Source organism: Lygodium microphyllum, chromosome 19 (genome assembly GCF_053477565.2).
Source record: "Lygodium microphyllum isolate KBCC chromosome 19, Lygodium_microphyllum_v1.1.10, whole genome shotgun sequence".
NCBI lineage: Eukaryota > Viridiplantae > Streptophyta > Polypodiopsida > Schizaeales > Lygodiaceae > Lygodium > Lygodium microphyllum.
Window position 1 is genome coordinate 47,071,304 of NC_141153.1, and position 25,937 is coordinate 47,097,240.

The 25,937-nt window shown below is 43.2% G+C and overlaps 1 protein-coding gene across 1 annotated transcript in view; it reads right to left on the reverse strand.

Moving 5' to 3' along the window:
- Positions 1 to 278: 278 nt before the first annotated feature.
- Positions 279 to 25,937, reverse strand: part of LOC148019831 (P-loop containing nucleoside triphosphate hydrolases superfamily protein) — a 121,069-nt gene continuing 95,410 nt past the window's right edge. The window contains exon 8 of the mRNA XM_087700017.1: positions 279 to 746. Coding sequence (XP_087556143.1) covers positions 552 to 746 — 195 coding nt within the window. The 3' untranslated portion in view covers positions 279 to 551. The remainder of the gene's footprint in view (positions 747 to 25,937) is intronic.

Here is a 25,937-nt window from a genome sequence, read left to right on the forward strand (position 1 = left end):
TAACAAAATTGCTTGTGTAACATAGTTCTCATGAATTATTATTCTTCCTTGATACTATCTTACTTTTTGCAATTAGTAGCAATAATAAACAAAATATCAGATCTCATGAAGAGCCACCAGAGGCCAAGAACAAGGGTTTTAATGAATGATAAAACTTTGTTGTTTTCTTCTATGTTCTATTTTTCTCAAGTACCACTAAAATAAGCATTTTTTGGCAAAAGTAGGTTTTTATCATGTTGTAGATTCACCTGGCACAAATTGTGAGGAAAGCTCATTCATTGAATAAGGTAAAGATAATCAAAGCCTTAGCCTACCTTTTACAGACTACAGTGTAACATGCATCTGTCCAGGCACCAACATCAGAACATGGACATCAATGCTGCATATGGGACTTCAATAAAATTTTCCCATTAGAGCTATTCTCTTAGATGAGAAACCTTAAAAGCATGGAATTATATCAAATGAATGAATCGCCTATACTTAACAATCCTCAAGAGCTTGGTGATAGCAGAGTTGAGCTTCACCAAGTGTTAGCAATGCATTTTAACCCATTAAGTTGATCCACCCCTCCCTTTCCTCCGAGCTTCCAAATCAGCTTCAATTTCAGACAAGCGAGACCTTAGCTTCTCAGCTTCTGCTTCCAGTTCTTCAAAGCCTTTAGAATCCAGGGTACTCATATGCTGAACATCCTTGTAAGGAACTGTAAGGTGTTTTGCAAAATGCTTCAAGGCTTCAACACCTCGTACCTGAAAACAACTTTGTTTGGTATCAGCCATTATATACACAAATGTTATCTTGATCTCCAGTTATTCAATTTCATATCCAATTTTTACCACACCATTTCTTACATCTGTGTGATCTATTGCACACAGGCAATAATATACACATGTTTCAATCCACTTACTCTGCATTTTTTAGCTTTATCATAGTAGGTGGCAGCATTTCTTACATCAGTGTGATCTATTGTGCACAGGCAATACTATACACATGTTTCAATCCACTTATGCTGCATTTTTTAGATTTTTCATAGTAAGTGGCAGCATTAAATGGGTTTTGTGATGCAAGCAACAGATGACAAACTTTTAAGGCATCCACAAAACCAAGTTGGACATACACATTCAGCCCTTGGGTATCTTTTCCATCCCACTCAAGTTTCCCAGTGGTAGAGGGAGTAGCAGCATGAGCAAAAGAAGAGCTCAATCGTCCATGACTCCAGATTGTGCTTGTTGGACTGCCACATAGTCAAAAATATTCTAGGCAGACCAAAAAGTGCATGTGACCAGAACGGGACATGATTCCTAATATCCCTTACCAATGTACTGTTGGGTTCGAAGGCAAGATTTACCCTTGAGAGATTCAGACCTTTATTTGACCAACTGCTAGCATATAATTCTTATCACTTTCCTTAGATGCTGAATCAAAACTGGGAAAGTTCATCTGGAAAACTTTATTTGAAAACGCAAATAGATGCTGATCAACTGCTCCTAAAAGCACACTCTATGCTGATGGCAGGCCTCTGTGTTTGATAATATCGAATCTCCATTTGGGCAGGCCCAGTACCTCACTATTCCTCCCTATGGCACATTGATGCACCTAGGGTATGTACATATATCACTCCATCCCATCTGACACAAGGGTTGTATGTAGTTTCCAGTAGTTTCTCCACTTGAGATTTGTGTTTCTCACATCCATGATTGTGGGGTGTTCTTTCATGACATCAAAACACAATATATCCATCACTTGATTGAATATCAACATAGGAATCAAAGACCAAAGAAAGGCAAACAAAGAGGTGAACTCAAGGCAGAAAGCTATCATTGTCAATGAAATGTAAAATGTTGTATAGCAAATTCAGTTCAGCAGTTTAAACGTGCCAACAAGCATAATGAAGTCAAACAAGGCTCAAGCTATAACATCACATCCAACTCAGCGCAGCAGTTGGGTGTCAAGCAAAGGCAGTGTGGGGTCTGTAAAATTCTTTTTCCACTTTTTTAAAACACAAAGCATAATATGTGATAGAAATAGAGGCCCAGAGATGAGTGGACAGCAAAGAGAGAGCGAACACAATAGAATAAAAGCAAAGCTGAACAAGGCTCACAGGCTATGATCTCAGGTGCAGATACTGATAAAAGAACTGAAGCACATGCATGTCTTGGGGCATGTGTGTGAAGCCTGAAATTGGCTTTTACCTTAATGGGAAAAAATCTGGCTGATCTGAGTCCAGGAACATGGCCAACATAAATGTGTATGCCAGATGGCATAAGTGGCCACGACTTAGAAGGAAATAAAAAGGCAGCTAGAACAAGAATGCGAATTCTTTGATGACACTGATGATATGGAGCTAGCAACATATCAGGGAATAAAAACATGATTCATGAATAATTTGAGGGACATCTGTATTATGGATTGCAGGGTAAATGGACCTCGTCCCTCTTTCAACCAAACAAAAGTACAGCCACCATAGTTCAACTCCAATACAGGACAAAAGATCTCCAAGGTGCTTAATCCTCAAATGGAAGACCAAGTTCCTGGTGACAGTACTTGGACCTTTGGCTATCGGTTAAGCACAAGAGCACATAAAACCTCGAATCGGAATCCTCAATGAATGTGAAGTCGAACATAGCAAGATCCCCAAACTAAGGTAAGCCTGAGGCAAGATGGAAGAGTGAGGATCCTCCAAAATGACTGAAAAGATAGCCACCACAAAACTTGGAACTGACAAAATGAATAACACAATATTGTCCAAAAATGTGAGACGGGCTGGCTGAATAAATGAGAAGTTACCAACTGTGAAGGAGACGGGCAGCAAATAAATAGGGGCACATGCTGAAACATGCAGGTCAGACCAGCAAAATGTGCCATAAATGCATAGTAAACGCTCTAAGATGTAGCCCATGCCTGAAAAATATCCATCCTGCTAAGGCAATGGATGTCTAGCCCGGAACTGGGGAAAACAGTCTGCCTGGACTCAAATTTAGGTGTGGACCTCCATCTACAATATCTAGCCCAGAACTGGGGCAAATAGTCTGCCTGGACTCAAATGTAGGTGTGGACTTCAATCTACAATATGTAGGACCAGAAGAATGACAGACCAACACACTATTAGAGCTCCAAATGTCCTCGTCTAACTACTCAACCTCACAAGCAGGAGATGACCATACATGACACATATGATTGCTAGCACCCCCTCTCAGATCCCAAATGTGGTGGAAGCCAAAAGAAGATAGAACTGATTCAAGGATGGCAGGAGTGCCACTGCGATGAAGTTCCTCAGTGATGAACACCGACCAAGGAGTAAGACCCCTCTCCAAATGAAAATCTGATCCAACGGGCAGCCACCATAGGCCAATACGAATGGAGAGGCCTTGAACGGATCACTCTAGTCTCTAAAGATATCCGGTTGGGAATGGATGGCCCAAGCCACCAACCCAATTGAGAGATGATAGCGAGAAGGTATCAAAGGCGCAGAAGCCTGCCAAAAAAGAGCAACAAGGACCAAGGGCCATGTGATGACCATGCAAGCAATGGGGGATGGTGACTAAATGATGAAGAAAAGATATGCCCACATGAAAGAAAGGCCCATAGAAGATTACAATCCTTGAGGAAGCTCATCATGATCCTAGGAATCCCCCTCTAAAACACAGAGGTCAAAAAATCCACAGCCACATCTCCAAGATCGTTCCCCTCCAAAAGGGATGGGGGGACAAGGAAGCCACTAGAGGAGATGGCTGGGAGCAAACCTGTGGGTTGGTGGGTGCACAAATGGGAATGGGGGGACAAGGGAGCTACTAGAGGAGATGGATGGGAGCGAACTTGTGGGATGGTGGAGGCAAAATGGGAATGGGTGTGGCAATAGAAAACTACCTCAGAGGGCGCTTCACTCCGGAAGGGGAATGGCCTATATAGCACCCTCTCTTGCCAACCTGTCCCAAGAATGGCTCCTAAAGTGGAATCCTCAACAAACATGGCTTGCGCTGTGAAGATAAAGCGGGTACAAAGTCATGTACGTCATGAGCTAAGAGGAGATGGAAGCCCAACTCCAAAACATATAGGGCTTCTAGGATGCAGCTCGAAAATGGTGGCCGAGCAATAAAAGGAAGATGCCAAGACCAAAAATAGGCATTGATGTAATGTCACCAATAGTGATTGTACCCTCCTATGGTCAAAGATACTAGAGCCCATCTCCTCATGGAGTCATGTGACTTGATGCACCACTATAGATGAGCCAAGGCCTCTCAAAAGACGAGAGTGCCAAAGAAAGCTCCTCCAACTAATGGATGTGAAGGAATGCTGACTTGGTAGTAATAGTGGGTGTAGAGGTAAAGGGATGATTCCATCCTTTGCTACTGGATGAAAGTGAGGGCATTGCTTCCTGGGAAAGCATCTTTGTGTTTGTATCAAAATCAGAAGTTGACTCCGATTTCTTAGGCTACTTTCCTTTCCTTTCTTCTACTTGGCTTATCTTTTGTCATATTTTGCCCAAAGGTGACACCACAAAGGCATGTCTTTGTGCATGGGCTTAACAAGAATCTATTTCCTTGTGGCACACATCCTGGTCTAGCACCATCAAGACTATCCCCTCCCAAGTGATAGTATCCCTCATACACGAGGTGAAAAGACTCGTGTAAAATACAGCATACTTTAATGACAAATATGAAAGAAATATCACAACAATGTCTTTTCAAACCACAACCTTACCAAGGGATGCAAATGCATCCCGAATCTCCTCCATCTTGTTGATGTGATCATTAATTGTAGGGGAGCTTGTGACAGTGAGATGTCAAAGCTTCAACTCCAAGGACATGCGATGCTTGACTATCACGATCTAGTAAAGATATGTCAATCTAGTCCACACTTATGTTGCAGTGCGGACGCAATATATATGCATGCACACGCACAAAAATCTCTACAACTATAAAAGAAAAGAAAAAGGTTCGAGTGTTGAGCCGGATTGAGCTAAAACATGTTTTACAGCTGATTAGCATTTTTAAACAACCCCAAAACACACTTAATTAATGAAAAACGCAAATTTGGTATGCGGTTCAAGAGAATTTTAGTGGTCCCCTAAAACCCTAATTTTTGGGGCACCTTCAACATTTATAAATAGAAAAGCTTCCCACCATTCAATCTCATTCTTTCAATGCAAATTTCAGCCATTAACCTTCACCCACGCAATAGCCTACCCTTCGCGACTACTACCACTCCTCCATTAGTCCTTCCAGTGCCTAGCGTCTTCTATCATAGCTATTGCCCACTGTTTAGCACTCTCTCTCCTGTTGCATTTGGTCCCATCAACCATTGCCGACAATCAGACTATCTCCTACTGCTTGTGTTTGACCCTCATCAGCCATGCGACTGTTGGTAGTACCCTTCCTCAACATTAGATAACCTTCTAGAGCCCCCATTTGGCCCTCTTGCCTCTAGGCAATAATTGGTTGTGCTCTTCCTCCTCCAGGCAGCCCTTCTACTGTTGTGTTTGCAGCTTTCTGTTGCCGCCCTCATCATTAGACATCATCCTCTGTAGTCGCATTAGTTCTCATACACTTTGGTGATCAGTGTTTGGTGTTTTCCGCACTTCACACTCTAACTAGTGGTCACAACACTTGGGATCTGTCTCCGATGGATGTTACTCTCCGATACCGCATTGCTCTACCCTCGGGCATTATGTGCACTCTTACATTCATTTACAGCATTTATTCACTTCAAAGTTTCTTCTCTCTGTGTTTGAGTTTTGAGCCTTTAAGTTTTGCATTTAGGGTTTGAGTTTTTCTTGTCTCTGTCTGAGTCTTTGTGTTTCAATATTGGTCATACATGCTATGTTTCCTCAATGCAAACCCTAGCATATCTTCACACGGTATCAAAGCTAGTGCTATTCTAAAGAGTATCCTATGGTGATTGTGGAGGCTAGTCTTAGTGCGAGAGTCACAAGTGACTCCAATCTAATTCATAATGTATCATGCACCTTCTAGGAATCCTATGACGCTCTATCAGAGTTCTCCATTATTCCACGCTCTGAGAAGGCATTATGGTCTCAAGAAAAAGGTAGACACACTTTCACCTTTACCATCTTCTTCTTCTCATTTTAGTTACCTTACAAATGAAGAGCTTGAGGAGTATTTGCGCATCACATACAATTCGGTTTACACTCCAACAACCAATGCTACTACTCCATCTAGATCGATTGGTGAGACTGGCCATCTCTTTGATCTTGGAGAGATCACAACATTCAACGTGTCTAGAGATCCATCTCCTTCATCACAGCCAAGCCTTATGTCAGGTTCGTATAACCCATTTGAGTCATATGAACCAAAACCCTCTCCTATTTCTTCTTTTGTTGTGTAGGATCCAAATGATTTTTAGTATGTTAACTTGAATAGAGAGGCTCTCGAAGCAGACACCCTTCATTAGATATACCTCTACCATCTATTCCTTTTCAATAAGTAAACCACACTTTTCAACTCCCTCTCATCCCATCACTATCTTCTCCACATTCTAATCTACTCACATCTTCATTCCAAAATCTTGGATTACATCCCATTTCCCCTCAAAGCACACTAGGGGTTGGATCTTCCATTTCCACTCCTAACACTTTCTCTTTCTCCATCCGACCATCTATCTATCCTCCGTTCACTCCATCTCTTGGTGCATTATTAGGGGAAATACCACCCTTTAGCAATGTACGTTCCATCTACCCCCACTTTATCACATCCTTTCACTTTGGGACTACTGTGTTGGGCATCCCCCTCACTACATCCGGGCACTCACAATCCCCCTCCCCCCTTCACGACCTTTCAAACGCAAGAATATCCATCCTCCGATTATGGACTATCGTTCCACATCCCTTGGATCACTCCTACACAAGGATTTCCATCCTCTGTTCCTCATATCCCTATCCCTTCACCTTGGGCTCCATAGGTGGTTACCATGCCCACACTCAGTCCTCCCTTGCCCACATTTGGATCCACTATGCACATTCCTCATATGTATAGCGCGCACTCTTGGATTCCTTCCCAAGTGTACGCCACTCCCCCACCCTATCCCCCCTATTCACCTTACCCCCATTAAACACCTTCTCCACCTCCTAGCACTACCACTCCTATTGCAACAGCCATGAATGCCTTCACAATAAGACATGTTTTAATGCGTCAAATTTTGCCACTTGGTCAAACTTCATACAATAAGTGCTTGAATCTCAGAGACTTTGGGACCTCGTCAATGGTATCGAACCTATGCCGAACACTCAATTAGCTCGCCTTGATCACATCCATCAATGGAGAGCCCACAACACTATAGCCAATGCTGAGTTAATGCAGTGGTTGCTTCCTGAATTCCACTCTCAATTACAACATTTTTCCCTCGCATCTGAGCATTGCAATTATCTCATTCACCGCTATGCGTCTTGAGATCACACTCAACATATGAATCTCGATTTTGCGCTTCACGAGTTTTTGTTTAAGGAAGGGGATGATCTAAAAGTCAAGTTGGCCGAATATCAGCAATTACTCGCCAAGTTTGCCACTACTGGCTCCTCGAAGTCAAACAATGAGCAGGTTACGTTCTTCTTGAACAAATTGCCTGACAACTACTTCCATTTTATCGAGTACATTATCTCATTGCCAAAATTGCCGACTTTCTATGAGTTGGAGTGCCAATTCTTGTGTTACGCAAGTCTACATGATCAAGTCCACAAGAAGTCCTCCACACATATCCATTCACAAGGGCAAGTGTTGATTGCCTCTTCCTTGGGAAGGAAACCACCAAAGGCAAGAACTCACAAGATGCGAAGGCAAGCCAAAACAAGGGTGACATCACTTTCTCCAACGGAACCAAAGAACCACAACCCCTTTGGCAACAAATTCCTAAGAAAAATAGGTTTTGCACATATTGTTAGACGTTGGGCCATGTGGACGAGGAGTGTCATAGCAAGGTCCGCAATCTTCCTCCTAGAAAACCACCATAGATTGTTACGACTGCCTCTACTCCGACCAGCCAGTCTAGTGGGGCTACGCCTCCCGTTGCTGCACCATCTACTCCATCTGCCCCAACAACTACTGGATATGTGATACACAGATAGCTACACATCCATTCCTAGGGTATCCACTGCACCTTCTAGGACCACTTCCCTACCTCATCATACGCGATGGTGGCCACGCACTTAGTCTTTCCCTTTTAGACTTCCGTTGCATACTTACATACTCATTGCATTGTACTTAGCTTTGCTTTTTTTCATTTTCAGTTTAGTGTTTTGGAGCATCTCACTACTCACATCTGTGCTTGTAGATTTTAATCTCTTTTGCAAGGTTTTGTATTTCAATGTAGGGCAAACATACAGGCTTGCACCAATCCTTCCCAAGCTAGAGACCAGAGATACACACCGTTCCTTTTATGGTTTCATTGACTTGGAGTTTTGCTCTTCTACCAACATGGAGGTTTCCCCTCCCACAGCAGATTGTGTAGTATCTCCCTTGATGCTATCATGGCGATGTCTTCTATCCTTGCTCTTCTAGTTAGGATGCTTCATCATTTTCATCCACATGGTTCTCAGCACCACACGAAGACTGACATCCTCAAGCTCCTCTTTCTTCTTTGGCATTGACATCTAGGTTGAGAGGGGGTTCCTACCTTTCTTGATATTCTACAAGTTTCAACACTTGTCTTCAACATCGGCCCTTCCCGTAATGTTGTAACTTCTCCTATACCATCTTTGTACTAGGGCAAGTGAACAATTTTTCTAGGAGAGAGACTGTCCAAGTGGTACCTGCTACATGAACATTCTTCAGCATCTAGCATACTATGCATTCCATTGTGCAAAGCACCACTAGACAGCTCCTAAGTTATTTCCATCGGCGGATTACACCACCATCCTTCTTTCCATGATACTTCATCACCTTTCTCTCATCATCAACATCCTTGAGTAGTTGGGTAAGCTTACACTATTTTGTGATGTGTTGGGTGTACCATCTCTACTCCCGTCTTCTGGTTCACTGTTACTTACTCAACCGCTACTCCCTAAAATTAGACTTTCCATCCAAAAAACTTAAAAAAGTTCAATGTGGTTTCATCCGCCTTTGTAGGGCTTGGTAGGCCATTGGGCAGCCAACGAGCACCCTTCATCTGATGCCCTGTCCTCTCTGGGGTGACCACTGGAGTCCCTTGGTAAGATAACCATCGCCTTTGTAGTCTTAGTAGGCCACTAGGCAGCTAATGTGCACATTTTCTTTGATGCATTGGCTGCTTTGGAATGGGACACCTTGGGATACACATTGCTTGCCTTCCCTTTTAGGCTCAGTTTTGGGCTTGAAGGGATGTGTTGAGCTAAAACACACTTTACACCTAGTTAGCATTTTCAAACTCCCCTAAAACACACTTCATTAACTAAAAACACAAATTTGATACACATGTTCGGAGAGCTTCAGTGGTCCCATAAAATCCTAATTTTTTGGGACACCCTTCAACATCTATAAATAGACAAGCTGCCCACCATTCACTCTCATTCTTTCAGTGCAAATTTCAGCCATCAGCCTTCACCCACATTGTTGGGTGTAAAGTCCCTTCGTCTCCGTCTAAATAATCTTACGGGTGTGAACACACCCTTATTGTACCCTAACATATAAATACATTCTTTTATTCTGTGTACCATTACAATCCGGTACACCTATCTTTGCGTTCACTCACTCTAACTCTCAGCTCTGTAGCTCACGCCTCGATCTCGCACTCCATTGCACACGCTCTCCCCTTCACACATGGCGGTCTACCCTTCACAATTGTTGTCACTCCTCCATCAACCCTTTCAGTGCCTAGCACCTTCTTCCACAACTATCCCCATTGTTTAACACCCTCTCTCCTATTGCATTTGGTCCCATCAACCATTGCCAGTGATCAGCCTGGCCCTACTGCTTGCGTTTGACGCTCATCAACCACACAACAATTAGCAGTACCCTTTCACAGCATTAGGTGACCTTCTTGAGCCTACATTTGGTTCTCCTACCTGCACGCAACAATTGGTTGTGCTCTTCTTCCTCCACGCGGCCCTTCTACTGCTACATTTGCAGCTTTTTTATATCACCCTCATCAAGAGGCATCATTCTCTACAGTCGTCTCAATTCCCAAACACTAGTGTGATCAACATTTGGTGTTTCTTGCACTTTGCACTCCAATTGGTGATCACAGTACTTTGGGATTTGTCTCTGATAGAGGTCGCTCTCCGACACTATATTGCTCTGTCCTTGGGCATTCTATACACTCTTACATTCATTTACAATATTCATTCACTTTAAAGTATCTTCTCTCTGTGTCTGTCTTTGTGTTTGAGTTTTGCGTTTAGGGTTTGTCTCTCTCTAAGTATGTGTTTTAGTCTAGATAAACATCATTCAAGATGAAATCATTCAAGATGTTGAATTGGTAAACATCACACTGAACTCTCTTCCAAAGTTGTATATTGGTTTCCACACATCTTTGATGATGTCTTTTTGGAGGGGGAAACAACCCTTTACATTTAGGGAGTTGGAAGGCCTCTTGTTGCAAGAGGAACAAACTTGGAAGAATCTTGCATTGCGTTCAAGAGATGTGGCTATGCTTTCCAAGTTCAAAGACAAAGGAAAAGTCGAGCAAAATGTAAAAAATCAACGAAAGGGTGATGTTGAACAGCCATCAAATAAGGCTATCCAAGACATAGAAAAGTCTAAAAAGAAGGGAAAATGTCACTATTGCAAGAAGCCAAGTCACTATATTGATGAAGGGTCGTAAGGGATTAACCAAAGAGAAGAAAAAGAACTCCGGTTTGGCTGTCCAAGAGACATCAGCTAACAAATATACTAATGGTGATGCTTCAGCCAACTTTGTGGAGGAGGACTGTGCATTTCCGACTTGCAGTTATGATTCTACAATGGGTGATTCACCATTTAGTGCCATTGAAACACAACAATCATGGTATTTTGACAATGGAGATTCAAAACACGTCATTTCTAACAAGTGTTTGTTTTTCTCTTTGCATTCAGCCCCTGCTAGCAAGCATGTTACATATGCAAACAATAGCAGTGATGATGTTTGTGGCTTGATGTATGTTCCTACACAGGAAAATGTTACAGACATTTTCACCAAGGCACTACCTCATGAGAATTTTCAGATTTTTGCAAGTCCTTAAACTTGCTACCCTTTGGTAATTTGATCATTCCTATACTTTACCACATTGGCATTGCAAAGGGCGTGTTAGAATTTTCCGATTCTATCGGCAGAGCCTAATGTTTTAGTCTTTAGTTGTTTTTCACTTCTTAGTGTGAACACAACTAAAGTTATAAGTTGTGTCACCACTCTTAGAGTTCGAGTTACAATCAGTTAACTCTAATGGAGTTAGAGCTAGTTCTATTTTAGACCTATCTTATACCTTTCATTCTCATTCTCTCGATTCAACAAGTACACTCCACTCTTTTGCTTCAGCATACTCTCATTGTCTCTTTTTTCTCCTCCATAGCCGGCTGTCATTTTCCAACATGTGTTTCCTCAGTGCAAACCTTAACATATCTTCACAAGTCATTCCTATACAGCTATTAAATTCAAGGTCACTCCAACATGGCAATTCATGGTAAGGTGACGATCAAGGATAATAATAAAAACTCAAAGGTCAAAGGTATCGAGAATGCACTCAACTTTGCATAACCACAAAGCATAGTTCACCTCATGTAGCTTCTCAAAAGTACGAATAGAGGGCAAGATGAGCACATGTATAGGCGGTAACATAATCGCCGATTGAGGACTGTTGGCCACCAAAGATAAAGCAAGACTAAAATGACATGAAGATAGTTCCGAAGAAACCCGTCACGGTCCCTCGATCAATCAGGATCACAATCTTTGTGTTGATCTCAATGGTCTTTATAACAATCCTCACAAACACAACGATCGAAATGCTAACCTTCTATATGCCCGTAGAGAATACTTTGTTCCATGTTGAAACCGGTCTATGACTCACATAAAGCGGTAGTTCCTTCAATTAATACCGGGTCTTTTCACACACACACACACAAACAGAGACCTCACTCCCTCGCTCAACACCAGATTGGCCCCAAAGACCGGCACCCCCCTCGGTATTTCTTTAAAAGATGGAATGTTACAAATGTTCCAAATTACATGACCTGTGAATAGTGGGTTTTCATCTTTTCCGAGTAAATCCCAGCTGCATAAGGATAGTACAGCATGACCAGAACAACATCCCTTTTAGGAAAGCATTTTCTGTGACCATAACTCAATAAAACATGTGCAGAATTGCAGCCTGCAGAACTTTGTATTCACTGTTCTTACTGTCCAACATATCCAGAACAACATCCCTTTTAGGAAAGCATTTTCTATGACCATAACTCAATGATTCATGTGCAGAATTGCAATCTGCAGTACTCTGTATTTACTGTTCCTTCTGTCCAGCATATCCAGAACAACATCCCTTTTACCCTAGCATCATTCCAGCACTGAAACAATCCCACAAACAGCACTAAATCAGAGCTGAAAACCCCTGTTCCTGTGTGGCATGATCATCACTTTCATTAGTTCTTGCATTGGAGAAGCCAACAGCTCCTCCTAAACCTAAACAATGAGGCTCTTGCCTCAACAGAAGTGCAAAGAAAACACAGAACTGTACCTTCGATGGAATCAGCCCATCATGCAGAGCATTTCCTCTGAGAATAGCGAGAAAGTTAACCAAAAGGAGCAAGCTCTACCTCCGTGTACATGAGTCAGAGACGAAGAAATACTCTCCATAGCTGATGTTCTTGCATCAATCTGCTCTCAGCTCCTCAAAACTTCACTCTCAGATCTCTCCTCATAACTATTACGTTTTTTTTAATGCTCTCTCTCTCTTGGAAATTTGTGCCACATTGCATACATGTAACAATTTTCCCATTTAAAACTTCCGGTCTAAAATTCTCCATGATTGGTGCAAAATTTGACCTCGGCACAAACCAGAGAATTAATCCTCGTGCAAAAATGAAGATAATGACGCAAACAAATTCTGGGGTCCAAAAATAGTAGCTCCCTAAATTTTAGGGATGGTGACCCCTGCATTCCTCAAGTTGTTCTGAGCAACTTTTATCATTGCAACCACATCAAAAAGTGTAATGTGGCTCAGTTACGGTGACTTTTATTCCGTGAGCATTCTTACATGTGCATCTTCTGTCTTGGCCAAGCTCATTGTCTTGCACCATCTCCAATGGCTAAGCACACAGTCCCAAACCACTTGCATTCTATTCTTCAGTGCCCGTTCAATATGGAACCGATCCTAGCTCAAACAAACCATTAGTCCAATTTGTCCCAATGGCTGCCTCTTCTGGCCATGCAAAGATCCCAACTTAATCCAAGAGAACTTTGGGAGTAACAAGCAACAACAACTAAAGAAAAGAAAAATAAAATATTTATATAAGTAAATAAGAAAAGCAACTGCAAAAAGTATCACCACTTGGTGACACATGTAGCTTTTTGGAAGCGGGAATAGGGGATAGAACAAGCACATGTATAGGTGGTGCCATAATCGCCAATGGATAAGGCCACAAAAGATGCAACAAGGTTAGAATGATACAAAGGTGGTCAAGAATAAACCCGATCGCAATTTATCAATCAATCCTCTATCTTCATCTCGGCGGGTCTTCATGGTCATAGCAATCGGAACACCAATCTTCTCAATCTCACTTATCACTTCATTGGTCCTTGTGGTCCCAACCAATACGATCTTACCAATCATACTCCTTTGTCATTTGTATCCTTCAAGAGACCTACAAGAAAACAGCAAAACACTACTACTAATGTGGAAAACTGCCTACAAGATGATGGCATCGTCGAGCTATTGGTCATCAATATTCTAGAGTCAGGTGCCAATCAGGCCTAGTCAAATGAAATGGCCTCATGAGAGATAAATGAGAAAAGGATGAAGCAGAAGAAGGTAGAATGATATGAAGAAAGGCATGCTCTAAAGGTGTATCTAACAAAGCCACATAGAACTAATCAGGAGCATCACCCATTGGTACTACATTATCATATACTAGTGGTTGCAAACATGGTGGGCTACGAGATACCATTGCTGCATTTACATTAGGCATTTACCTTGCAAGGGCTTCCAACTGACCAAACATTCCAATTTGGATGCTTGGCTGCATGCCACTATCACAATAGATGCCATTATGTATTTCAAGCCACAATGCCCTATGAGATTTCTCTTAACCACCTTGGATAAATGGCCAAAGACCAATTGTACGCTGCACATTATTCTCTAATGGAACAATAGATTACTAATCTAGCGGTCCCTAGTCATGTTAGAATTTGTCAATTCACAATGCCCAATGTTTAAGTGTATGGTGTGGACACAACTAAGTCATGTCACTATCTCTAGAGTTAGTTTATCGTTAGTTGAGTAGGGAAGGGTCTCCCTTACCTTAGACATGTTATACTTTCTTTCTTTCATTCCAGTACTTTGATTTTTCAATGTGGGACTATCGCTCACTCTTGCTCACTATCTTGTATTCATTGTCTCTCTCTACTCACGTCCATACCCAACACTTGGTATCAAAGCTTAATACAAGAGTTCCATCTCATCACCACTTGGCTGCCAGTGCCATTCGCTACTCAAAGTGCACTCAACCAGAGAGAGGGGAGCAACTACTAGTGGAAGAAGTTGCTAACTGAAACAATTTTTCCCACCAATTCTATCTCCACCATGAGCTCTCCTGCAAGTGCCGCTAACTTAGCCTCTACCTACAACTGGCCTCTATGTGCCACCCACCAATTTTCTTGCATCACCTACAGCCTACTTTACCCACAGCTGTTAGTGCCTCTTGTGGCACATGCGCTACCTAAGCAACACCGCCACTCTCCCACCTTCTGCACCTACTATCACCATCCAACTACCTTCTGCAAAACCTATCACCTACATTACCAACCACAACTAGCCATCACCAAGGTGCTCTAGCCATTGCCCAGGTGCTACAATGCCACACTACCCTTCAACTACTTGTCGCAATGATTGAGCACTCAACAATTTTGGTACAACTAGTACACTAGTTTGCATTGGGATCCCAAAGAGGATTTTGTTCATTTTACATCTCATGTCAGGATTTTTGTTTGCATCTTTCATTCAATTTTTATTCAGCAATGGCAGCAAATAACAATGATGTTCTTGGCATCCTCAACAATGAGGACAAATTGGATGATACAAATTACTCCCTCTAGAGTTTCATGATTTGAAATCTCCTTCTGGCCAAGAATCTCTAGCATCATGTCGAGGGTGATGAAGTTTGACCCACAACAATCGCTTCTGGCACATCTCCTCACCTAGGGAGAGAGAGATAAAGGATAGCTTGCTGCTGCCCCCACTGCTGTTACACCTAACCAAAAGAGATGGGATTCTCAAGATGCACAAGCTTTGTTATTTGTAGCTCTATCAGTGAAAAGAGCTAGCATACATTGCATCTCTTGCAAAATGTCACATGTAGCTTCGGTGATTCAACCATGCTTTCTAGGTACAAAACGCCTGAAGGGAAAGGACAACGAGATGCAAATCAGTCCAAAGCTGATATTGGGCAGCCTTGAAACCACAGTTTTTGGAAACACCGTTTCCACCTTGCTGGACAAAATAGCCATTTTCAGTCGTTTCCATTTCCTAAAAATGGTGTCTTGGGCAATGCAAGACTTGGATAGGGTGAAACGCCCTTTTGGGCTACATTTGTGCCGCTTGCTCATTTCGCCCGTTCCTTGCACATTTTGTAAGTCCAACGCCTATCACGAGGATGTAAATTTTAAGATGCTTCAATCTTGTCGATAACATTTGATTAAGTTATTAATCAAATGTGCAAGGTTGTTAAGCACGTGTGATGCACATGGCAGTTATTTCATGGTAACAAGCCAAGGACCCTGAGGATGCAATGGGTATCAAAGGCAAAATTTGAGACGAGTTATACCAATTGGGCTTTGGTGGTCAGTTTGTGTCAATTTTGACCCTAGGACAATTGTTTGGCCAATAAGTATCAGTGGTGCCACTAGAGACTACCATTAATTAATTAATTAATTAAACCCACTCTCAAGGTCAACGAAGGTTGGGGACCACTCCAAGTTAAAAATGGCTTAGCCAATTTAATTATGGATGGGCACATTTAATTTTGGCCAGGATCAAAAGGACTGCAATTAATTTTTAGAATTCTTTAATTTTGAAAATTAATTAAATAACTAGATAACGTTGAAAAATGGGTTTAAAAGGCTACCACTTGGCAAAAATGCCCATGCAAGACTGAAAACCATTTTTGGGGGCTAGAGAGAGAGATTCAGTTAATTCAGCCTGCAAAAGAGAAAAAGGAGATCCTGCTGGCCTGATCTGCAACCATTGAAGAACCATCTGAGGCAACCAAGGGCAAGAGAAGACCAAATTGGAGCAAGCGACAATAATTCTAGATGTCCCAACAGCTGGTAACAACAATTTGGGGCCTCCTAAGAAACAAGCGACAGCATTAAATGCTATCTGGTATAGGCAGCAATCAGATTTCAAACTTTTCTCCCGAGAAAATAAAAAATTTCTCTCCTTTGGAATTCTACATCGCCGCTTCTTGAACCAACATGGAGCAATGCATGGATTTATTGGCCATGCAACTAGAAGAAAAATGCCAACATCAAACCTAATTGGAGTAAGAGCTATGATCTCTCAAGCGCCTTCATCCCAAATTTCCTCTACCAATGACACTATGGTCCACAACATCAATGCCGCCCTTGAAGCACATCCGTGAAGAGATGAAGATAAGCAAACGTACCTTAAATTCAATACTTATGATGGTATTAAAGATGGTCGTAAGGTTCTCTCTTGGCTAAGTCAATTTGACTCATATTTTGATAATGAAAGTTATGCTGAAAATGATAAAATCAAGTGTGCTTCATATTATTTTCTCTCTCACCCTCCTCTCTAGCTTGTGCTCAGCCATTCTCAACATCTCTCAGCCATTTGGAGCAGATCTCAGCCATATTTGGTGGACAACAAGAGGATTTCTACTGTTAACCCTAAATTTCTGCAAATATTAGCATTTGACAACCACCTTAGGACCCATGCAATAGGAATAGGCATCATACACAGAATTCAACACCTGAAATTTGTGTAATTATCAAGGAATTCATATGCCAACGCATCCATTGTAAATTGGGGTAGCATTTGGCCAATTGGTGGTTCCATTCATGCGAGTCCTGGGTGAAAATCAAGGGGCAATTCACCCAAATTACTTCCTAATTGTATGTATAGCAAGGGGTTTTTGGATCAGCAAAAGAGATTGTGGAATCTCAACTTGTACATTGTCCATTAGCAATTAAGGATAAAGAAATACCGAAACGGGCACCAATTTTGGGGCCAACCAAGTGTCTATTGTCCAAGTTTGTTATGGTAATGTGTGCATTTTAGTTTTTCATGCTCAGTTATTAATTGCTATAATTATGTACTTGATCAAGTTTAAGTTTTACCACCCTATCAGAACAAAAAGCTGTTTCAATGCATGCTCAAGGAACTGTTGCAAACCTACCCCAGCTGCTACACACCAATCCATGCTCACCTTGACAACATTGAGAGCTCTCTTCATGAAAGGTAATCTTCAACTGTGAACATTCAGCCTGTTTTTCTACAAACTTCAAACTTGAATATCTGCAATTTTCAGCCCAAGATATATGAACTTTCTAGTCTTGCCAGCCATGTATGCCCTATTTCAAACTTAGGTCTTGTTTTTCAATGTTTGGGCAGCTTGCAACCAACAAATTACTATGGCTCCTAATCCTTATTGGCTGGCTAATGGCCCCTGATCCCAATTGGCTGGCCAGTGACTCCATTTCTTCCCATTTCTGAAACTCTTGTTTCCGAAATGCCTATAAACTATGCTTCAAAGAAGGGCAGCAATGATGCAAATAAGTCAAAGAAGAGAAAATGCCACTTTTGCAAAAAACCAAGTCATTGCATTATTTCCCACACCATAGAGAATGGGTTATTTACGCTCGCGATACATGCTTGGCATCCACCTTTGGAGGATGTTGCTTTGGAGCCTTGTCGACTCAGAAATGTTTTTCATAAATCTGATATCCAACCTCTACGATCTCAGTTATTGAGCTTTATTGCTAATCACCCATTATTTACCGAGTCCTTTTTTCAAGAACTTAATTTTCGTTGTTCTATTTATCCCTCAGATCCTGCAGATCTTCTTTCTTATTCCCTCATGTCTTATTGTTTCCCTCTTTATCTTTCTCTTCTTTCATCTAGTCCTGACACCATTCCTCTCTTATCCTTTACCCCTTCAGGATTTCCTCATATTCCTGTTTTTACTTCATGTCCTTTCATTGCTGATTTTACATTATCTCCTACTCCTCTTGAACCTCCACCTACCGTTCCTCTTATTCCTTCTGTTTTTCCAACAAAATTCCTTCATACCTTTTTTATGTATTCTCTGTCTTTTCCACCTTCTTTATCCCTTCATTTACCTTCCTTTTATGATCTATCCTATCTTCCATTACAATGTTCCCCTTTTATTCCATTGCCCTCTCCATCCGATTACATTAACCTTCCTCCTCAGGCAGTGCTGGATACACCAGGGTATGATAGTGACATATTGGAAATCGCAAGGGATTAGTGTTGGAAATGGAGGAAAAGAGAGAGTGTGAACACAAGACAATGAGCAAGAGTGGGTAGCAATTCCACACTCAAAAGATGCAAGCGCTAGAATAATAGAATGAAAGTACAATAGGTCTTAAGTTAGACCTATCCTGAGTTGATTTAACTCTAGAACTAACTGAGTTGATTTAACTCTAGAACTAACTCTAGAAGTGGTGAGACAACTTATTAATGTAGTTGTGTTCACACTACAAACCAACTAACTAAAACATTGGGCATTGCCCATAGAATTGGGAAATTCGAACACCCCCGAGCAGTGCCAATGTGGTAGAAGTACAAGAAGATCAATCACCAAAGGGTAGCAAGTTCAAGGACTTTCGAAAAGCCTCAAATTTCTCAAGAGGAAGTGCTTTAGTGAAGATGTCTGCAACATTCTCCTGTGTAGAGATATACATCAAACTGAACTCTCCTGCATAGCATATCTCTTTGACATAATGGTAATCTGTCTCAATGTATTTCATGCTTCTGCATAGCATATCTCTTTGACATAACGGTAATGTGTCTCAATGTGTTTCATGCGAGCATGAAACGCAAGATTCCATGCCACTACAATAGCACTCTGATTGTCAAAAAGAATGGGTAGCCAATCTACACAGCCATACACATTCTAATGTTGTAATGAAGGTTGCCCTATACTTCGCCTCTGAACATGAGATAGCCACTCTAGGTTGTTTCTTGCTTAGCCATGAAATTCATAAACGGCCCACAAAGAAACAATGTCTACTAATAGATTGCCTAGTGTCTACATCACCAGCCAAATCTGAATCACTAAAGCTTATAAGTGCAAGTCTCCCCCTCGGGAAATAATAAAACATGTAACTGAGTACCTTGCAAATATTTGAAGATCTGCTTAACCACTTGCCAAAGTACGGGGGTCCGTGGGCCGTCCATATATCTACTCACCTGAGATATTCTATACTGAATGTCACGATATATGTCGCAAAGGTAAATAAGGTAGCCAACAACCTTTGGTTATAAATTGCAACATCATGAATCTCTTCACCATCATGCATTGATGGCTTTCAACCTGGCTCCATAGGAGTGCACATTTTTTATTGCAAATAAAGTGTGGCTAATTATGTTACTTCAGAAAAAAACCTTGAATACAAGGAAGTGCTCATGCACGACAGACTACCTGGAGCTGATGCAAAGTCACAGATATATCAAATGTACAAGCCTCTCAGGGCGGTCTAGGGGCAATGGGGGCAAAAAGCCATGGAAGGGGGTGTATCGCCATCTGAGGCTGCCTGCCTCCATCACAAAAAACAGGTCCCGGCCGCCCAAAGTGCGCATGAAATGACAGCGGAGCTCCTGACGAGCCCTGGACTCGCCCTGCACTTGATCCCATCGGCCACGAAGGGAGTGGATGATGGAGGTCCAAAGCTCTACTAAGGTTACCTATGCTAAAAGTCTCTCTCCGCCAAAAGCCTCCTGCCACCGTGCCTTCCAAATATGCCATCTAGTAAGACTCCCTATGATCTCCCATACCTCAAAGTGGTCTACTGTGGGCTCTAATACCTGGCGAATGGATAGAGCCTCCAAACCGACCACTACGCACGACCTTGCCTCAATAATGAATATCGTGCCCTGCATCCCGGCCTCACACAGAAGGTGACAGCCTTGGCTGACTGCCTACCAGCAGAAAGCTCCCCATTAGATACATCCAAGGCTAGGTGCTATACATCGAAGAATGCGGCATGCTTCTCTCCACAGAAGTTGCGCCGCCTCACACGACCAAAGGCAATGCTTTGGAGTTTCCAGAGGCTACTGTGTGCAATGCTTACAACCTCCCTCCTGCATCTGGGCTAGCCAATTTTTCACCGCCAAGCCTCCATGTGCCACCAGCCATAAGAAATACGATACTCTCCTCGACCTCCAACTATCCTATACGCGGCATCATAAGGTCCGTCGGAAAGGCTCCGTGATGTTGTGCTCCGCCCAATGCCTACTACATGACGGCACCCAATCCATGTCCTCCTACATCAGTACATGTCTGCCAATCCTGGCTATGTACTCCAGAAACCTCAGTGGCTTCTTGGCGACCGCAATGGCCAGCCATAGCCACTCCCCCAAATCCCACTCCAACTCATCAAGTGGCATGCCCTCCTAGATCCAGAGGTGCCACTCCCTGAGCTCCTCCCAAAAGACATAAGGGTCCAACTGCCATGTCTTCCCATGAAGGCCAATCACCTGAATCCTCCTCCATGAAAGGACAGCTATTTCCTCATCCTGCTGCCTCCCCCCATCATACACGGTGAAAAAGGTCCCAAGTGGAGAGCCGTCCACTCTACCAGCCCCCTGTAGGGGGATACCTGCTGGTGAAAACCTTGGGGCCCATACCTCCCCGAGCTCTACCAGCTCTCGTATCGCGAGAGCAAGCCACCCCGCAGGTATTGATGCGTCTATCTCCCTTCTCCTCAACTCCAATCCTCTTTGGCAGCCTGATACTCGTTGCAACACCTCCTCATCCACCATCCTATACACCTCCCGCCATGTCCTGATGGTACGAGCCAAGCCGGCCTCCCAACCACCAACCCACTGGATGTAGGGGCGCTCGCCAATCTGTGCCCCTTCCCAATCTCTAACCTAGGGGTTACAGATTACCGACTGACTGTCTATCTCCTCCTGGCAACCTGGGGTCCTCTCAATTAGGGCCCTATGGAACCCCTGCCACACACAGAGCAAGTTGCGTAGGAAGGGGGATCGGGGGGGGGGGGGGGGGGGGGGTCTGGACTGTCCTGAAGATCCATCTCAGGGACGGCCTCCACTCACCCCCAGGCCTTGGTCTACAATCCTAAAGACACTCTTGCAATAAGACCTTCCAGGTCTGCCCTCCTGGTGTGAGGCCGCGGACTACTAGCTTGCCCAAGAGGGCCATTCTCTGATACTTTGGATCTATGATCCCAAGCCCTCCCTCTGACCGATGCCAAATGATGGTCACCCACGCTACCTCGGCCTGGGAATCCCTGGAACCGTCTAACCCGAACCAAAGGAAGTTCCGCACTAGGCAGCGAAGCTGAACTACACACGATGAGGAGAAGCACAAACACAAGGCGATGTACCAGGCCGCCGCTAGGAGGACCTGGTTAATCACCAAGGCTCGGTTTGCTAGGGAGAGGCGTGTAATACTCCAGTAGGTCAGCTTCCTCCAAATAGCGTCAAGGACTGGAAGAAACTGCTGAGCAGGAGTGATGTCGAGTCCCACCTAGAACCCTAAGTAACGGACAGTCTGCCCTCTGCTCACCCATCTAAATCCCAGGTGGACGCCCCACTCTGTGCTAGACTGCGGGTTTATAAGAAATCCAACCGACTTTCGCCTGTTGATTTTCACTCCTGCTATAGTACAAAACACCTCAAGAGCTAGTCTCACTCTCTCTAGCATCAACTCATCGTCCTCTATGTAGAATGTTGTATCATTTGCATACTCTAAGTCTAATAACTGCGTCTCCTCCCTCACTGGAAGTCGGAGGCCGCGTAATCCGCTCACACGTGACCTGAGGAAGTGAGACATTGCCTCTGCAAAGAGTAAGAATAGGTACGGGCCCAAGGGACAGCCCTGCCGGACTGATCTCTTGAGCTAAAACTCCTCCCCTCGCCTAACACATGTGAGAACCCTACTGGTAGCCGATCTGTAAAGTGTGGAGACCCTGCAGATCCATGCCTGGGGGAATCCCAACCTCTCCATAGTACCCTCTAGGAAATCCCAATCCACCTTGTCATAGGCTTTCTCGAAGTCTAGGAGTAGTATGGCCAATCCCTGCCCACTGTGCTGAGCCCACTCTCTCGCCTCAAAGAAGGTGAATGCATTGTCTAGGATACTCGTATCCTGGAAAAAGCTTGTCTATGTGTCATAAATGATGTCTGGAAGCACATGGCGTAGTCGCTTACCAATCATCTTTGCCAGTGCCTTATAAGCCATTGACAGTAAGGTAATTGATCTCCACCGGGAAAGCTCCAACCGATCTCCCCCTTTGGGGAGAAGACTAATGAGGCCTGCCGAAAGAGTCCCTGGCATCTATCCTAAAGTGAAAATATCCTGGAAGGCTATCAATAAGGGGTCCTTCACCACCTCCCAGTAGGTAGTGAAGAAAGCCTTAGAAAGGCCATCCTCTCGCAGGCATTTCTGCCCGTCCTTTGTATGGAAAGCCTCCTCTAGTTCCTTCTCTGTGAAGGGGGCTAGGAGGGAGCGTCCCATCTCCTCTGTGACAAGGGACATGATGTGATCCCAAACCTCCTATCTACATAGTTATCCTCTAGCTAAGGCTGTCTCCTACTGAAAAAGGCATCTGTAGTAATCGGTGGAAATCTCCATCACCTTGTCTGGGCTAGAACGAGTCCTCCCATACTAATCCCGAAGGCTGTGTATCTACTCTCCTGAGGCGCCGAGCTGGTGCACCTGGAAAAACTCCATGCACATCGTGTCCCCCTTCCACACCTAGAAGGTTACTGAGGTGCAGAATGAGAACTCGGAGCGCTTGTCCTATTGGCTTGCGATGGCTGCTCACGCGCGCATCTCCTCTGCGTGGAGGGTGGGATCTCCTCGTACCTCTTGTAATAATCTCTGCATGGTTGCAAGGTCCCACCGGAGTTCTCTCTCCTCCTCCAAACTCTGCTGCCTGGCCTGTAGGGCTACCTCCTAGTAGATACTGCTCAACTCAGCTAGGACCTCTACAAACTCCTCTACGATCCGGTCCCTCCTGCCCCACTCTCTGGTCCAAACCTGCTCAATCTATCTCTTCACCTACTCCCTCCTATAGATCGAGTCAGGGATCCAACACGATTGTATGTCTAGGGCAGATGTTGGAGGATCAAGTGTCAGGAGAACTGGATAATGATCGGACAACGTGGTGTTTTTCTTATTTACTTACATAAATATTTTATTTTTCTTTTCTTAAGTTGCTGTAGCTTTTTACCCCCAAAGTTCTCTTGGATTAAGCTGGAATCTTTGTATGGCCAAAAGAGGGACAAATTGCACTAATGGTTTGTCTGAGCCTTAGGACTGCTTCCATATTGAATGGGCACTGAAGAATAGAATGCCAGTGGTTTGCCACTTTGTGCTTAGCCATTGGAGATGGTGCAAGACAATGAGCCTGGCCAAGACAGAAGATGCACATGTAAAAATGCTCACGGAATAAAAGTCATGCAAGGGTCACCATCCCTAAAATTTAGGAAGTTACTATTTTTTTACCCCAAAATCTATTCGCATCATTATCTTTGTTTTTGCACGAGAATTAATTCTCAGGTCTGTGCCGAGGTCAAATTTTGCACCGATCATGGAGAATTTTAGACCGAAAGGTTTAAACGGGAAAATTGTTACATGTATGCCATGTGGCACAAACTCCGAGAGAGAGAGAGAGAGAGAGAGCATTTTAAACAAAACGTAATAGGCATGAGGGACAGATCTGAGAGTGAAGTTTTGTAGAGCTGAGGGCAAATTGCTGCATGTTCATCAGCTATGGAGAGTACTTCTTCATCTCTGACTCATGTACGGAGGTAGAGCTTGCTCCCTCTAGTCAACTCTCTCTATATTCTCAGAGGAAATGCTCTGCATGATGGGCTGATTCCATTGAAGGAACTAAAGAAAGTGATGACCATGCCACACAAGAACAGGGTTTTTCAGGTCTGATTTAGTGCTGTTTATGGGATTGTTTTACTGCTGGAATGATGCCGAGGTAAAAGGGATGTTGTTCTGGATATGCTGGACAGTAAGAACAGTGAATACAAAGTTCTATAGACTACAATTCTGCACATGAATCGTTGAGTTATGATCACAGAAAATGCTTTCCTAAAGGGGATGTTGTTTTGGTCATACTGTATTGTCCTTATGCAGCTGGGATTTACTCAGAAAAGATGAAAACTAACTATTCACACGTTGTGTATTTTGGAACATTTCATTTTTGTAACTTTCCATCTTTTAATTGATAAAGAAATACCGAGAGGGGCGCCAGTCTTCGGGGCCAATCTGGTGTTGAGCGCAGGAGTGAGGCCTTCGTTTGTGCGTGTGTGTGAAAAGACCAGGTGTTAATTGAAAGAACTACTGCTTTATGTGAGCCATAGACCAGTTTCATGGTTCCATCCCTGGGATTTGATTCTTTTCTGTAAGAATTTAAGCTCGGACAGTTTTGGGTGAGAAGGCCATACACACAGGTTTTACAGAGATTACAGGACTAGAGAGATGGCAGACATGGACAAAGGCAAAGGAAACTCCCTTATGAAGAAGAGAGTTCTTCTGCTCGTAGACACCGAAGAGAGAGTACTGGTACATAGGTGTCAGCACCTTCTAGAACCAACAGTGAACCACACAATGAGGAGCAAGAACAGGAGGACTTGTTTATGGTACAACTCCTCAGTATGGTTGGCTCTTTCCAATAGCTTGTAAAGAATCCTCGGATGCAAAAATTTCTGAAGTCACATAATGAGGATTCTCAAGCTGAGTCATCACATCATACCATGGAGCGGTCAAAAAGGCAAACATCTATTGTGCGTGAGCATGTGGAAACGACACCAAACATGGAGACGGATCCAATGCAACATAGCAGACTATTCCTCCTCAGTTTGCTACTTATCCTGGTTACTTTGGTGGTGGGTTAGTTTTTCAAGCAATGGATGGATTACCCACGGGTTATTAGGGATACTTGTCTAGAGGGCCACCAAGAATGATGCCTATTAAGACAGTGAGCTCACTTTATGCTAATATTAGTCTACAACCCGGTTATCAAACTTTGCAGAGTCCTTATTTGATGCCTGGAGTACAAAATACAACGGCTGGTTTTTTTCAGCCTAGCAGGCATATGGCAGCTAAGATAGGTGAAATGAATGCTAATAATGTGTCTAAGGGACTCCCCTTTTTACAACCACCTGTCTATGATAACCTGACACCAAAAAGTGCAAAGCCTAAAGACTATAAAGAGCATGGTCATGCATTAAAGTTTGAAACCTTCAGTGGTATGCAAGATAAGCTGAAAGCTTTGACATTTATACAGCAATTTGATGAAACTTACACTGGAGGGAATTTTACTGAGACTTCTAACAGTTTCTAAAGATGGTGTGAAGATGGATCCTGCAAAGATAGAAGCAATTGTCTCTTGGCCAGACTTGAAAACCGTTCATGATGTCCGCAATTTCCTTGGCCTATGCTCTTACTACAGAAGATTTGTAAAATACTTTGCAGAGATTGCTTCTCTTTTACATGCGCTTGAATAGAAGGATGTCAAATGGCAATGGACTGACAAAGAGAAATCAGCATTTAGATGTTTGAAGGGAAAAATGACTACAGATC